The sequence below is a fragment of the Oryza glaberrima genome, chromosome 9 (genome assembly GCF_000147395.1).
Source record: "Oryza glaberrima chromosome 9, OglaRS2, whole genome shotgun sequence".
Taxonomy (NCBI): Eukaryota; Viridiplantae; Streptophyta; class Magnoliopsida; order Poales; family Poaceae; genus Oryza; species Oryza glaberrima.
This window is the reverse complement of record NC_068334.1, coordinates 16,027,116-16,043,463: the sequence shown is the minus strand read 5'-3', so window position 1 is coordinate 16,043,463 and position 16,348 is coordinate 16,027,116. Positions and strand designations below refer to the sequence as shown.

At 41.6% G+C, this 16,348-nt stretch overlaps 2 protein-coding genes across 4 annotated transcripts; one reads left to right on the top strand and one right to left on the bottom strand.

Moving 5' to 3' along the window:
- Positions 1-2,961: 2,961 nt before the first annotated feature.
- Positions 2,962-7,015, bottom strand: LOC127784180 (uncharacterized). Its single transcript, XM_052311374.1, has 2 exons — positions 6,605-7,015; positions 2,962-4,417 (listed from the first exon to the last, which is right to left on the bottom strand). The coding sequence occupies exons 1-2, from the start codon at positions 7,013-7,015 to the stop codon at positions 3,266-3,268; spliced, it is 1,563 nt and encodes a 520-aa protein (XP_052167334.1). The 3' UTR covers positions 2,962-3,265.
- Positions 7,016-7,139: 124 nt separating this feature from the next.
- LOC127784179 (uncharacterized) lies at positions 7,140-14,484 on the top strand. Of its 3 annotated transcripts, none has more exons than XR_008019459.1 (11): positions 7,140-7,882; positions 8,952-9,174; positions 9,255-9,396; positions 9,479-9,676; positions 9,791-9,925; positions 10,149-10,277; positions 11,076-11,479; positions 11,675-11,891; positions 12,376-12,566; positions 12,977-13,276; positions 13,512-14,484. XR_008019459.1 is itself a non-coding variant. In XM_052311373.1 (10 exons), exons 1-10 carry the CDS (start codon positions 7,345-7,347, stop codon positions 13,155-13,157), a joined length of 2,358 nt encoding a protein of 785 aa, XP_052167333.1. In that variant the 5' UTR covers positions 7,140-7,344; the 3' UTR covers positions 13,158-14,484. The 3 variants fall into 3 exon arrangements, 1 of the variants encoding a protein (XP_052167333.1); XR_008019458.1 differs by having other exon boundaries at positions 13,352-14,484; XM_052311373.1 differs by having other exon boundaries at positions 12,977-14,484.
- Positions 14,485-16,348: the final 1,864 nt, after the last annotated feature.

The window sequence follows — 16,348 nt, the reverse complement described above, 5'->3', positions numbered from 1 at the left end:
GAGGTACTGAGGTGATAGCCATATATCCTGCAAATATTTTTCATCTCCATCGCGTCATATGTACATACATGCACCATGTTGCCCAGATACTCCGATATGGATATATATGGATATGCCTATATATAATAATAATTTATAAAAATAATATAATAGGAAAAAGATAGAAAATGTTGTTTTCAAATCCAAAAGATGTGTCTATTCAATTTATAATCGGGGAAGTAACATATTTCCTTTGTTCCAAATGATAAAGTGTATTAGTTTTTACAAGACATTCAATATTGTACTTCGACCATTATTTTTTCCTTTTTTTTGAGCGAACCATTATTTTTTCTTCATAATGTATCATCAACAACTATGAGATTAACATCCCATTAAGGTATTTTCAAATACAAATCTAATGGTATTATATATGTCATTAAACAAATATATTGCTAACTTAATTATTAATCGAAGTTAAAAATATTGATTTATCTAATGTATGCATTGTCTTATATTTTGGACATAGGAGTAGTTAACTGATAACCTTGACTTAGACTTTTTCATACACTTTAAATACATAATGATATTTGAGCTAGAAGTATCGCTGGAGTATCAACGAAGTATCCTTAAAGCATCAGAAATTAATTTATTTTTAAAAAAGCATGGAAATCATCATTCAATACAAATCCGAGTATCCAATACATATCTGTTATGGATACGCCAAATTTTAAAGAGGTATCCGTGTTTCCTACTTCTTTGCATCAGCCATGACATAGGAAATTAATTGATCTATACTATTGTGGTTTAGGAGTAGAATGGAAAAGAAAGCGCCGTAGTGTGTGAGAGCTCCGACAAGTAGTAAAAACCAAGGCAGCCGGCCATGGAAAGGATCGCCTGGCATTGTAGTTTTTCGCTTGTCGCAGCCGTTCAAAGCGCATGCAAGTGTGCAACCACTTTCATAGGAAACACTCTACTTTTCGCCATACTTTCTTTTTTTTTTTCCTATGTGATCTCTTCCATATGCTTGAAGATGAAAGAAAGCAAATGGCATGTCTAGTAGTCTAATACTATGATATATGCAGACAGCTTCATGGAGTAGGTGCCGTGTGAGCTTCAGATAAATCATGCAGATTTCTTCAGATTATGTGGGAAAACAAGACTGGTTCGGTCCGCTAGCTCACGGTTGAACGTTGTTCATGTCAAGATGATGATGCTGCAGGTCAGCTTAATTCATAACTGCTTGTATTGATCTTTTTGCCTAATTTTCAGCTTCTTGGTGGTGCATTTGTTCAGCTTAATTTTGCAGATCGGGGTGAGTAGTTGGGGTGGTGCTGGTGGGTGGTGGATCATGGAACCAGGTAACACGGACTCGCTTTGGTGAGTTAAATAAATGAATTGGAGATTAGTCTGACCTGCAAGCCAATTGGACTAGTTATGCATTTCAAATCTTGAGACTTTTTGACTGTTGACATGTACAGATGGATAAAGAGGGGGCTGAATTTGAGCTATTCTGTTGGTGTGGTTTGACATCCAGGCTTCCAGATGAACTGGTTGAGTAGCCTTAATTCCTTGAAGAGGTGCTTGCAGACTACATTGAATTCTGGAGTTGGACAAAGGGAATTTTCAATCCTTCCCTATTACTAGCACTATATTCAAAGGAGTAGAATATACTCTCTCTCTCTCTCTCTCTTTTGGCGAGGAAAGGAGTGAAATATACTGGGAACCATGTAAACAAATGTGTATCTTTTTTTTTGACATAAGCCCTTAGTTGTCAGTTTGTAATTGCTTTTAAGCAGAGGCTATGGACATGACATGAGTACCAGATTAGTAGTTTGAGCTAATTTTCTTTGCTTAATTATGATAGCTGTAGAACAGTAGGAGTACAGTACTAAGTACTGTAGTTAATATAAGCAGCATCACTCCAGCCCGTACAAACTCAAGACTCAAGAGGGCCAATCAGGAGGCCTGATCATTGCATCAGGATGCGGACTCTTGGGAACGGCACTTGTCATGGGAGAAAAATATGGTCTTGGAGACTGAAACCGTACGTACAATACAATACTCACCTGTGCCATTCTTTTATATGCAAGGTCGGCAACCAACGCTTCAATCATAATACAGTTTCGGCAGACAAGGTTAGCATGGTACAACCTTGTCCATATGCAAACCATGCAGCGACAGCCAATTTTTTTTCCAAAACGCAAATCTTGTCTACTAGTAGTACTGAACTACTGATAGATTTTGATCAATTCACCATTTATTAAAGATTTAATCAGACGGTGCCAAAACAAAGACAGCGTGAGTTCACCGTACCGGTCTCTTTCTGAGACAAAGAAAAATGAAAGAAAAGGATAAAAAAATGAGTAAAACATGCATGGAGCCATGGAGGGAGGGTGTGAAGTGTGAACTAGGAAAAAGATTGGCATCAAGAGAATATGGGCACATTTAAGCGTGCACTGCCTCGTGTGAATGCGTGATTGAGTCATTGGGTGAGTTGGTTCTTTTGTCGTGCTACGTTTCTTTGATCTTATCATCTTTTTTTCCTAACTGTTTTAGTTGCCCCGGTCTGCAGGATGGTCAGGTGAATGGTGCTAGATGTTAACAGCAGCTTCAGAATTGCGTGCACCGTTGAATGTAACAAGTGATGTTTGTTTCACCTGCAGAACCAGTGGCTCAAGGAGGATTGCCTGAGCCTGACGATTTCTGAATAGCCCCTCATGTCTCTTTCAGAAATCCAAAAGAAAAAAAAAACTTCTGGTGAGAAGAAAAATTACCCGAAGGATCGTGAATTATCTCAGAGATAGCATGTGATGACTAGTAGTCCAGACTCCAGACATCACATGTCAATGCACATGACACCAGAGAAAACAGTTAGGTAAAAGAAAGTGGGTTAGTGAAATCACAGATTCACAGTAACAGTCGTACCTCCAGCAAAACTGTAATGATATAATTCATTTTTTTGACCACTTGCAGGAAGTTAGAGGCATGAATTTTCTGCTGTTATAAATGCTTTGCTTTAATCACTACAGTTTTGGTGGATTAGTGAAATGGTAGGTATAGAAAACAACTTGAGCAAATAGGGGCCGCAGATTGCTACTTAGGCTACAAAAGTGTAATGGCAGCAAATCCTGAACCATCATATTCGCTTGCACAGCCAAATACAAACGACAATAGAGATGAAGTCACTGACAGGATAACACTATCGCTAGAACAGTACATGCATTTTGAATGCAATTCTGATCAGGCAAATTATTCAAAATTCAATAGCCACATGTGATTGCTGGCATCATTTTTTCCTGAGCTTTGTCTTCATCCTCTCAACCGCGGCTCTCAGCGTCTCATCATCCTTGCAAAAGGTGAACCTCACCAAGTTCTTCCCATCCTCAGGGTTGAGATAAAATACACTAGGTGGTATGGCGACAACACCGACTTCGCGAATCAAATACTCGCAGAACTCAATATCATTGTCGAAACCAAATGGGGTGTGGTCGACCATGACGAAGTATGTTCCACTTGAAGGATAGACAATGAAACCTGCATCCTTGAGTCCGTTGACTAGCAATGACTTCTTAGCTCCATAATCCCTCCTCAGTTCCTCATAGTAGCTATCTGGTGCTCTCAGAGCTGCAGCTGCAGCTGCTTGCATTGGTGTGCAGGTCGCAAACGTGAGGAATGAGTGTGCCTGCCTTACACCCCATGTCAGGTGTGGCGGTGCGATTGCCCAACCGATCTTCCATCCTGTAAGAGAGAATGTCTTCCCAAGAGAGTTCATGGTCACGGTCCTCTCATACATGCCAGGAATAGAAGCCATTGATATATGATCTGCCTCAAAAGCTAACTTGTCGTAGACCTCATCAGCAAAAAGCAGCACATCATTTTCCTTGCAGAGAGTGGCAATAAACTCAAGTTCTTCCCTTGTAAACATTTTCCCAGTAGGATTGTGCGGGGTGTTTATCATAATAGCTCTGGTGTTCTTCGAGACTGCAGCCTTTAGCTCTTCAAGAGGGACTGAAAAATCTGGAGGACGGAGAGTAATGGCTTTTACGTTGGCACCAGCCATTGACAGGGTAGCCTCATATGAATCATAGAATGGAGCAAACAATATCACTTCATCGCCTGGATTAATTAGACCTAAAATTGTTGCAGCTATAGCTTCTGTGCATCCAGATGTGACAGTAACTTCCTTCTCCGGATCGACTTGCAGTCCGCTGTCCTTCAGGAATCTTTCAGCAATAGCTGAGTTCAGTTCAGGCACACCATATCCTCTTGCGTACTGATTCTTCCCAGCATTGATAGCTTGAATAGCAGCCTCTTTCACAAAGTCAGGGCCATCGAAATTCGGAAAACCCTGGCCAAGGTTTATTGCTCCATGCTTGATGGCAAGCATACTCATCTGTGTGAAAATGGTCGTCTTAAACTTTTCCAACCGCTTTGCAACCTGCAATAGAGAGGAATCAACATAAACCTCAAGGGTATGTATTCTTTGACTATAATTATACTGATTAAACAATGCATATAATAAATTCTGTGTTACTCAAAACCATACAACAATACGTACAGACAATTCCCTATTTGTTTGGTATATTAAGACTGAATTTCTAAAAGAAAAATATTCGATTCTTGTCAGGCAGGTTTCAATGTATTGGGCACTGGACATGAAATTGATATAGTGTGTTATACAGTGGATATTGGTTGACCATAGAAATCACCAAGCCAACATGGAATCTTTATCTTAGATTAACAAAAACATATTATCCAACCTCAGGATTTGAGTCACTGGTCTAACTACTCTTTTGTGTATAAGTTGGTGAGTATACCTAGGACCACTGTCTGGCAGCTTTAGCTCAAAACCCTTACTCAGAGGTTTGGGATAAAGGATTGGTTTCAGATTGAATCTCCTTCTCTTCAGCTGTCCCATGTCATAGCACTGCTTGATTCTTATCTCAGTGCACCTGCTTTTGTAATCTCTTTTGAGGTGGTGAATCAAACACGTTCACAAACATGGCATGGAAATATGGTTCAAATGTTGTTCTCAAGGCGGGTTTCCTAAGGCTGCGAACCCAGAACAAAAAAAAAATCAGGTGTCCAATACATACTAATAAGCTAATTATTGAGTAATATTGTGATTAAGGTAGCGTAACACAGTTAGAAATGGCCAAGCTACCCGGTGTCCGGTGCACCAGGGTAGCTGAACATAGGACTGCCCCTGATAAGGCATCATACTGTAGTGCTAGTGTGCCACATGCCTTTGGTAGAATCTCACAGGAGTTTTCACCCTACCTTCCAAAAAGGAAAAAACAACAGGCTGACAAAAAGTTACAACGATAGCTCTAACTTCGAAGTGGATTTTAAGAGAAACATACATAGTTCTCACTGGAATAATAGAATATGGCATGTATAGGGAAATCAATGAGCTGATTTAGTCAGATATTCAGATGAGTAAAAGGTAGCACAAGAATAGCCAGGTTATTGAACAATGTGAATGGATTGTGAGGACTAACATGGGACCTCAGTATACAGCAGAAGTAGATCATACAAGCATATTTGGACAGAAGAAATGAGGAATACTGTAGCAATGGCATGTAATATGGGTGCAACCATCAAGAATTTGATATCTTGAAGGGAACATGCCACCCCAATAAAACCATTCAGTCACAACCAGCTAAATCAAAACTTAAAAAAGTGTATTACACTATTATGCCTAAACCGTATCCCTTTCTTATGTTAAATTCTGCAAAAATAATCCAAATCATGATTCATGACCTCTTTCAAAAAATAGAAATATAGGGATGGTGCTAATCAGCTGCAATTTTTTCCACAGGAATATACAAATAATTGGAACATTAAACTATGTAAATTTAGTTTAACACATTCTTTTGACTAATGAATGAGAGAGAAACTACACTCAACCATAATCACCAAGGTGTTCTTGATGTTGTAGGTTTCTGCATTTTCTTTCCCCAACAAATGTAGGAGTACATTGTTTTCTTTCTAGATTTCTGCAACATATTTTTTTGAGATCACAAGGTCGATGGCTAGACCCATGTTCATTCACACTCCTGGAATCATGGAGGCTGCGGATAAATTACGACCTCACGGAGTGTGACTACAAATCTACAACAGAGTGTTAGTGTACGTTTCCCCAGGGAACTCTTACTGTAACCCCAGGGCCCAGGGTGCTCTGATGAGAATACAACACTAAATGTAGTATTATCAACACATACAAATGTAATACTACAACACATATTAATGAGCAATGACTACCCTTAAGCAGTTATGCTCACTACGTTAGCAACAACAAAATCTGTGATAAATTTCTCCCAATAGTTATGCTAAGTCCTAAATCTGCAGGATACGCCCGAGGCAATGCATAGCATTAGTAATCAGTTAATCACCGAACCTAACTTCAACTATCATCTCAACTACACCGAGGTTATCCTGATCAACACTTCCAGGAAGCACTGCCAGCCACAAAGCTACACATCCGAGAGTACGCAAGCGTAACCACACACGACACTCCCAGTAAAATCTCAGCCACAGAAATCTCAGAACCACAGAGGGAGACAGAGAGAGAGATAGCAATCAAGCTACCAGTGGGGGGGGGGGGGGGGGATCGCGAATTCACCTGCACAGGCTGCTGCTGCTGCTTCTCCGCCGCCGCCTTGGCGGCGCCGTTCTCGGCGGCGACGGTGGACGCGGAGGCCATGGGGGAGAGCGCCGCGGCCGCCGCCGGCGAGGCCTTCCGGAGCGACGCGACGAGCGAGCGGCGGAGCGAGGAGAGGAGGAAGGAGGCGGAGGAGGAGGGATTTAACGGCATCTCATGCCGCGTCGCGGTCGCGGTCGCGGGCGTGGCGAGAAAGCCGGCCAGATTCATGAGGAGGGCCGAGCAGCAGCAGCAGCAGCAGCAGCGGGTCGAGTCGCGCCGCCACGGGTGGGCGCCGGAGGAGGCGTCGCGAACTTGGCGAGACACGCGAGACCGCACGCGTGGCGTGGGTACTAGTACAAGAGTCAGTGACGAGTGGGCCATGGAAATCATCGAGCCCGCATGTCTGTGAGTTAAAGGGTGGGGTTTCGCGTGGAAAGTGTGCGTTCGAATATGCCCGGTTTTTTGGAAGTGAGGGGAGATGGCACTGCAAAGTGTGTGTGTGGCATCGGCGTGCGTGTTGTCACGTGCCATTGAACCTGGACATGTTTTTTTAGTGGACCGGAGCGACTTCCGGCCCAATCAATTTGCTCTCTTCATGGGCCGGAAAGCCCAGAACAAATCGCCTAACCAAAAACCCTCACCTAAACCTCCACCACCACAAGCCGCTCTCCCAACAGGCGGCGACTCCGGCGACCCCCGCGCCGCCGGCGACCGCGACCATGCGCCACCAGGTAGGCCTTCTCTCCCGCCTCCTCCTCCGGCGCCACGTACACCGCCGCTCCAAGCCGGCCACCGCGCCACCCCCGCCCCCGCCCCCGACCCCGCCGCGGCCGCCGCAGAAGCCCGAGCCGGTCTCCATCCACGGGGAGACGTGGCACGACAGCTACGCGTGGATGGGCGCCCTCTCCGACGCCGCCGCCATGCGCCACATGGACGTGCACATGGAGGCCGAGGAGAAGTACGCCGAGGCCTGCCTCGCTGCGGCGGGCGCCGACCGCCTCGCGCGGAAGCTCCAGCTCGAGATGGCCTCCCGCCTCGCCTCCGACGCCTGCACGCCGCCCGTCCGCTGGGGACCCTGGCTGTACTACCGCCGCGCGGACGAGGGCAAGCAGTACCCTGTGCTCTGCCGCCGCTCCGCGGCGCTACACAGCGAGTTCATCTCGTATAGCGACCCCTCTGCCGGATTCGACTTCACCGCCGGGAAGCGCATCGAGCAGAAATTGGTGGATTACAACAAGGAGGCCGAGCGGTTCGGAGGTAACCACCGAAATAAAATTGGGATTGACATAATTCCATTTCGTCTTACCCCGTACATAATAATCTGATTACTAGCGCTCTAAAGTTAGCAGCTGTTTATTTAAGTTTTTTTTTCAGTGAATCTCCTTTTTTATAAGTATATGTAATTCCTCTACTTGGCTATTTACCTTGCAATGGACAATACCTAAGCAGCGTGTTCCGCAATATTTTGCTACTGCAATTTAATTCTGAGAAGTAATTAATTGGTTTTCCATTGCTATTTTTCATTGAAGTTATAGTATTTATTCAGTTTACCTTCAAAGAGTAGGTTTTTTTTTTTAGTAATTTGTAAGCTTCGATAACATGCTATGCTTGTTAGATATTCTTTACCTGCCTATTCTTGTTACCTTCTCATCTTTGATAGTTCACCCTGCGGACTATGTAGGCACTTAAAGTTTAGGGCCTTGTAAAGTTTGAAAGTTGTTACTGCTTAGTATTAACTATTTTTGGAAGATTATAATTGCATAATTCTTCTTTAGTTGATGTGTCACATATTGTTGTTTCCTAACCATGACCACAATACTTGATTTTGTCCTGACTTTGAAATTTCTAGTGCTATTATGTTGTCATATTACTCTACTATTCTGGTACCAGCTTATGACCTACGAGTGTACCAATATTTACGGTTATTAAGCACCGAGTGAAGGCTGGGATATTTTAAAAAACAGGTTGCTCCCCAGCTTTTCAATTGAAAGTTAAATTAAGAAGGCTGAGATTTTTTTTTGGGATATACAATCTTTTATGGGAGATCGTGTAAGCATATTTTGGTGCATCAGCATCATTCCAATGTTCCAATTTGCCTGTATGGGATGTTTTGCAAAATGGATGGAGACCTGTATGGAAGTTTTAAAATTTGGTTTACATACTCTTTTGGAACACATCACTGCATAATGGAGATATGCAATACTACAGTTTTGGAAGTAGACAATTGTTCAATCTTTTTAGTCCTAAAGTGGGTGCTCAGAGTCAGTTAATCATTTTTTCTTGGTTATGTAGTTCTAAAAAGCTATATCCTATGCTTCATATGCAGGATACTCATACGAGGAACTGTCTGAAGTGTCCCCAGATCACCGGTTCATTGCATACACTATGTATGATAAAGATAAGGATTCCTTCACTTTAATGGTCAGGGACCTAGTGACAGGAACTCTTTGTGATAAACCTCGTGCTGACCGGGTCTCAAACATATCCTGGGCTATGGATGGGAAAGCACTGGTTTACATTGTTACAAATGAGGATAGGAGGCCATATCGGTTGGTGGATCTGTTCTCTTTTTGCTATGCATTTTTCTCTTTGCTGCACTCAACTATATCTTTAAATTTTGTCTGTGTAGGCTGTTTTGCAGCATTATTGGATCCAGCAAGGATGATGTTCTCATGTTGGAAGAACCTGATGAGAATATTTATTTAAATATCAGACATACCAAGGATTTTCGGTTCATAACGTTAAATGTTTTTTCAGACACTCACTCAAAGGCACTTTTTCTTGTGCACTATACCTGTAATATTGTTAGTTGTTCTTCTCTTCACTTTCTCATGCTCGATTAACCTTTTCCAGGTATATTTGATAAATGCTTCTGATCCCCTGTCCAGAATGAGATTGGTTTGGGAAGGTGAATCCCAAGTTCATTGTATTGTTGAACACCATCATGGACGCCTATATTTATTTACTGATGCTTCAAGAGAAGGCACCCCTGTTGATTCTCATTATCTAATGCTGTCTGATGTGGAATCTCCTGGGCCGAAGAGCTGGAAGGTGTGAAGTTTGCCATATTAAATTAGTCTACTCTGAATGCACACATCAGCTCAGGATTAGTTCGCATTAGTGACTTTGTTTAATCTATTTGAACCATTTTAATGTTTGCATCAGGATGTTTTTCTTGAAGAACCAGGCGTTATTCTTGAAGATGTTGACTTCTGTGATACTCACATGGTGCTTGTTCTGAGACAAGGCAGAAAGCTGAAGCTCTGTTCAGTAAAGTTACCTTTCCCTGAACACATCAGAGTAAGTCAATTGTTGTTCCTTATCTATATACAATTCAAGCTGAGAAAATTTACTCCTTAGTTCTTGGTGGAATTCTATACACCCTCACAGTCTGCTGCTCTGGTGTTCGATGATAACATTGGAAATCTTTTTTGCTTATTTAATTAATGAAATCCACAGTTATTTTGCCTATTGGATGCTTGATACTGTTTTTATCTTTGGATACTTGTTTTCCATGTATCAGGTACCTGCTCGTCTGTCAGATTTCCATCCATTTGACTTGTCTCTTCCAAATCATGTGTGTCAGATTTTACCCGGCCCAAATTACGATTATCGTTCCTCAACAATGCGTTTCACAATATCATCACCTGTGGTATGGACATGTTGTGTTATTTATTTATCTCATCCTCTCTAGTTCACTTATGCACATTTTGTGGCTTTTATGCACAAAGCCATAAAAAGTCCTGTTGATTAGAAAATGCTGAGTTGCTTTACTTGCACTTTTTGTGTGAATAACATCCTTTCTTCTCCAACTTTCCAATCTATAAGCGCATCCCTTCTTTTTTGTTGAGATGACTTCTTATCTACTCCCATGGCTTATTACATTTTTTTTTCTTTGCTATGTTGCTCAATCATTTGCATGAATGGTAATATGAATTAGCTCTGGTTATTCTGGAATATGTTCTTGAAGATTCTTTTTGGTTATAAAGCAACATTATATGTGGATAATGTTATGACAGAGGAAATTTATCCTTGAAACATAAATTGTTTGGTTCAGCCTAGTGCTTTTTCCTTACGCACTTGTAACATTCTCAATATCCCCTCTGTTTTTTGTGCTTCCCTCTTTATGTCAGCCTTATCATGTTACATTTTCAACTGCATTATTGTGTTTTTATTTGGAATTTAGTGCCATGCCTTTATAGGATTGTTAAGTGATAACAGTTTGGTATTTCTCATGATGTTACAGCAATCTGCTTGCAATGTGCATTATTAGGATATTTAGTTGTGCTTGCAATGATGTCATTGCTTGTGGCATCATAGCACTAAAATTTCTCAACAATGTCGGTGGCTCCTTTACTTATCATGCTCTAGAGAACTCTAATGAATTAGATTATATTCATGCTTGTTGATGCATTCTTTTTTGGACAACTTTATGATCATGTCATTTTAGATGCCTGATGCAGTTGTTGACTACAACTTACCGAATGGTAAGTGGCGAATAGTGCAACAGCAAAACATGCTTCATGAAAGAACGAAAGCACTATATGGGAATGCTTTTGCTGCTAGTATGGTTAAGCCATCTTCAAAAGGAGGTGATTTGTCAAGTGAGGACTTTGGAGATTGTGATTGGAATGAACTCTCTGAATACTATGCTTGTGAGTACTATGATGTTCCATCAAAGGATGGAGTTTTGGTTCCACTTACATTAGTATATTCGCAAAAGCACAAGCAAGAGGGAAATCCAGGGTTACTTCATGGACATGGTGCTTATGGTGAGATTCTGGATAAGCGCTGGCGCAGTGAGTTAAAGAGCCTACTTGATCGTGGCTGGGTGATTGCATTTGCTGATGTCAGGTATGCCTATTATATTTTGTTAAATTGAACATAACCATCTCAACCTCTTGAAATAACTGACAAATGCTAGCTCAAAGCTGTACAAGTACGAGAAATTGTTTAAACATTTGTTGCATCAAGGAATGTATCAACTTTTGTCTTCTGAATTTTGACGCACAAATAATTGTGTCAACATAACAGCACATCTTTTTTCAGGGGTGGTGGAGGTTATGGGAAGAAGTGGCACCAAGATGGTGCACGTACAAAAAAGATGAATTCTATATATGATTTTATCTCTTGTGGTGAGTTTCTTCTTGAGAAGGGTATCATAAAAGAAAATAAACTTGCTGGATGGGGATATAGTGCTGGAGGACTTCTGGTGGCTTCAGCAATTAATACTCGGCCCGATTTGTTTCGTGCTGTCGTTTTGAAGGTATTTATGATTAACTGATTGGCTTGTGTAGAAATCATTAGCTGATTTTCAAGATTACTTTCTTATTTTCTAGTCTATGGTGTTATTCATCAATGCACGTGGGAACTAGGAAGGATTTTCAAGTCATTTTGTCATTATATATGTTTGCCCCAAATCAAAATTGTTCTAAATTTTAGAACATTACAATTGGTTTAAATTGCTGCAGATTGGCATCACAAATAGTTCACATAGTCCACACATCACGAACTCTTCTTTTATGTTGTTTCTTTGTCATTAAAAGATGTGACAGATGAAATCAGTTAATGAAGCATTTTAAGTAACAGATTATCCATAGGGAACTTTGTGTTATCAAATTCTTCATCAAGTTTGGGATTGCTGTATTAGTTATCCTTTCCCTGTAATCTTCAGTTTGTACTATTACCACTGATCTTGTTATTTATACCAATGGCCCATCATGATTCATGACTTACATTTTGTCCCCCAGGTCCCTTTCTTGGATGTTTGCAATACTCTTCTCCACCCTATTCTACCTCTTACAGCTATTGATTACGAAGAGTTTGGATTTCCTGTGGACCATGAAGAGTTCCTTTCAATCAGGAAGTATTCTCCTTATGATAACATCCAGAAGGATGTTCCTTACCCAGCAGTGTTTGTGACATCATCATTTAATACAAGGTACACTTTTCTTTGTGGGTACTTACTACCCCCATCCCCTTCTGAAACCTCTGCAGCATAATGCACAATAGCTCAACAACTTGATATTTTTTTATTTTATGTATGACTTACTACCTTCTACTTCCTCCGTTTCACAATGTAAGTCATTCTAGCATTTCTCATATTCATATTGATGCTAATGAATCTATATAGATATATATGTCTAGATTCATTAACAACAATATGAATGTGGGAAATGTTAGAGTGACTTACATTGTGAAACGGAGGGAGTAGCATTGAAGCTTGTAATATTTACAACATAACCTTAGACTAGATAAATAGAAAAGATAACTGGCTAATGGCTATTGCAAGTTTGCTTCTGTAGTTCTGTTGTCCTGGAAATGAATATGTTTTGTGGTTGAAAATGGTAGGTTTGGTGTATGGGAAGCAGCTAAATGGGTCGCAAAAGTCCGAGAAGTTACTCGCTATGATCCAGAGCGGCCTGTAATTCTCAACCTGACAACAGATGTTGTAGAAGAGAGCAAGTATTTGCAAACCAAGGAATTAGCATTGGAGACTGCTTTCCTAATTAAAATGATTCATGATACATGAACATCTTGTTTATCTCTTTGAATTTAAACTCATTGCCCAAAGATGGGGAGCACATGTTACAATGTCAGGCCTCTCTTTTCAGCAATAGTCTGGAATCAACTGATTGGAGATTATCTGAGGTACCACACTTCTATTTCGTACTTTTTTTTTCTCAGAATGTCCTGGGGGAAAATCATATGTGCATATCCCTACAGTTTATGAGATAGTTGCACGCTCACAATTCATCAGTCTCAGTTATATGGTCTGATGATTTGGAAGCCAAAATTCCTGTCTACTGGAGATCGTCTGACTCTGATCAAGTCTGTCCTGTTTGCCTTGCCGGTGCACTACCTCTCGGTGCTTGAGCTGCCACAGTGTTCGATCAAAGAGATTAATAGAAAGTGTCGGGGGTTCCTGTGGAAGGGGCAGGAGGAGGTGAGTGGCGGACACTGTTTGGTGGCTTGGAAAGCGGTTTGTATGCCGTTTGAAAAGGGAGGGTTGGGTATAAAAAGCCTGGACTTCTTTGGCAAAGCGCTTCGGCTCAAGTGATTGGCTAAGAAGGGTGAGCAGCAAGACCGGCCTTGGACAACAGTTGCGACTGTGGAGCCGAAAGATCTGAGAGACCTCTACTACTCAGCATCACGGCAAGAGGTAGATGGAAAAAACACGAAGTTTTGGCTTGCGGACTGGTTGCCAATGGGAAGCATAAAATCGAGGTTCCCGTTGATTTTCAGCCATGTGGAACGCACCGGCTTGACAGTGGCTCAGGGGTTGAGGAACCACAGGTGGGTGTGTGACATCAAAGGTGCGCCATCTAATCGAGCCATTGGGGAGTATTTTCAGATTTGGGATGCAGTCCAGGAGGTGCAGGTGCAAGGGGGAGAGGAGGATGTGACTGTTTGGAAGAGGGCTGCAAATGGGAAGTTCACCCCTGCTTCGGCTTACGAACTGTTCTTCATGGCAAATACAGAAGCGAGATGTGGCAGTCTGATTTGGCACACTAGAGAACCTTCCAAAGTGAAATTTTTTATGTGGTTGGCCGAGAGGGAGGTGTCTCACGGCCGACAATCTCACCAAGCGAGGATGGCCACACCAACAATCCTGCCCCCTCTGCATGAGCAATGACGAAGATTGCGAGCACCTCTTTGTCTCCTGTCCTTACACTTCAAATGTCTGGAGAAAGATCAAGGGTTGGATCGGTGCCGGGTTCCAGCTGCCGGCGGAGCTCGGATTGGACCTTGGAGATTGGTGGTTGGAGTGGTGGCAGGTCTTTCAAACCAGCCAGAGGAGCGCATTTGACACTTTAGTGCTGCTGGTCTGTTGGATGATTTGGAAGGAAAGAAACGCTCAGAGCCGAACAGCGGGGTTCCTGTTTGGCGCAATTAAAGATGAAGCGGCAATCTGGAAAGAAGCTGGGGTTTTCAATGTTTTAGGAGAGTAACAACCTTCTGTAACTTGTTTTTCTTTTAGGAAGTTGCTGCGATGGCAACATCCTTTCACTTCGACAGCCTCTTGTCGAAGTCTGAAACTTGTTTATGTGTAAATACCCCTTTTCTTAAGTAAATTTGGTCCGCCTATCTTAGGCCGGCCTGGCTAAAATATGGTCTGATGATCTGATCTGCTATCACGAGGGCAGTTCTGACGTCCAACAAGTCCACAACGCATGGTATCTGCTACCAAGTGCTGCCCATGATTCCTTGTTGGTAAAATTTATCTTTGTTATGCTGCTACCATTGGATCATTTTCAATTCTCAGTTGCTTATCTACACAATGAAATTGATGTTTTTTTACCTTCGTTTTTCAATCATGGAATTGATATTTAATATCTCATGTGCTAGATGATGCCTCATGCCCTCACCTGCTCATGCTCGTTTCCATGTCAAGTTAATAGTACTACCAAAATTTACTTATGCTATGTCATATATGAAAGCTGATTTGATATAACTGGTTGCTAGGGGGAACAAAGCTCTTGCACACTTGGCTTGGAGCATTAAGGCAATTGCACCATAACAGAAGCGGACCAAAATATACCTTATCTAGTTATCTGGCTGCTTGCACCACACTATTGTTTTATCCTTCTGTTCTTAAAATCTGCATCTTATGACTGCCCAAGTGATAGCTATGACCTTGTGGGTCAGGTGAATTTAGCGTCATGAAGTGGATGGAACAGTTGGACACTACTTGAATGACCATATGTCCCTGCTGATATGAAGGCTGTAACAAAGCACAGGTTGGAAATCTGCTGCAGGTTGTGACAGCACTGCGTATTGGAAATTCAGTTACTGCGAGATTTCATCAGATGGAACTTAGAGCTTCGTTTTTGTCTTCTGGTTTTCATTCTTCAGTTAATCTGTGATAAATTGAACTTCTACGCATCTCAATTTATATTAGTTATGAGTATCAATATGGTCCTCCAGATACTCTTTTGACGTCTTCAATGTGGATCCGTGACCAAACCTTCGTTTTTTTTTCATAATGGTAATCTTTTTTTTTGAGGACATTCATAATGGTAATCAGAGTATAATTTTTCCTTGTGAAAAGGTATTGCTGGTGGTATATTAAGGATTTGTAGCATAATTGTCACCATGATTTTTAAATGTTTCGAGCTACGTTTTTGTTGTTTTGGATAATTTGAAATAGAAAAAGGTGAGTACAAAGGAGCTTTGATTCCAGCCTTTCCAAAGTGAAATTTAAGCAAAATTTGTTGTTTGGGTATTGCGTTTTAGCTTCATGGTTTTAGCTGTAGAGATTTTTGTAGAATTGGATCTTTGGAGAAATACACTTATAAATTGCAGCCTTTTTGCCACTATACACCGTTACCAATATTTTATTATATTGGCATGGTGAGGAGTGAGGAGATGCGTGAAGGTCTGAAATACCCTTGAGTTATTCCAATTAGGCCAAGTGAAATGTTATTGGAGTATACTCTTGGTACCCGTCTTTGCGAGGTGAGTGTAACGTTAAAATAAATGTTGGGTCAAGCATGTCTAGTTGTAGTCAGGATGATATCATTGCTCACCCAACAAAGTATAATGGCTCAGTACGCTCAACGAGACAAGCGGTGGCAAACAGGTCCTATTTAGGAGCATGCCATGGCACACATTGAGCACCTTTGGGAAATGACGCATGATCTCGGTAGGGAGGTCCGAATCTAGCTCTACCACTGCGTGGACCATCTTACCATCGCGTGGAGCAAAAGCTAACCATGTTTG

Coding starts and splice junctions, on each gene's coding strand:
- LOC127784179 (XM_052311373.1), top strand. CDS start 7,345: ATGCGCCACCAGGTAGGCCTTCTCTCCCGCCTCCTCCTCCGGCGCCAC. Junction 7,883..8,951: donor GGAGGCCGAGCGGTTCGGAG/GTAACCACCGAA, acceptor CTTCATATGCAG/GATACTCATACGAGGAACTG. Junction 11,480..11,674: donor ATTGCATTTGCTGATGTCAG/GTATGCCTATTA, acceptor ATCTTTTTTCAG/GGGTGGTGGAGGTTATGGGA.
- LOC127784180 (XM_052311374.1), bottom strand. CDS start 7,015: ATGATTTCCATGGCCCACTCGTCACTGACTCTTGTACTAGTACCCACG. Junction 4,418..6,604: donor AGCAGCAGCAGCCTGTGCAG/GTGAATTCGCGA, acceptor TCTCTATTGCAG/GTTGCAAAGCGGTTGGAAAA.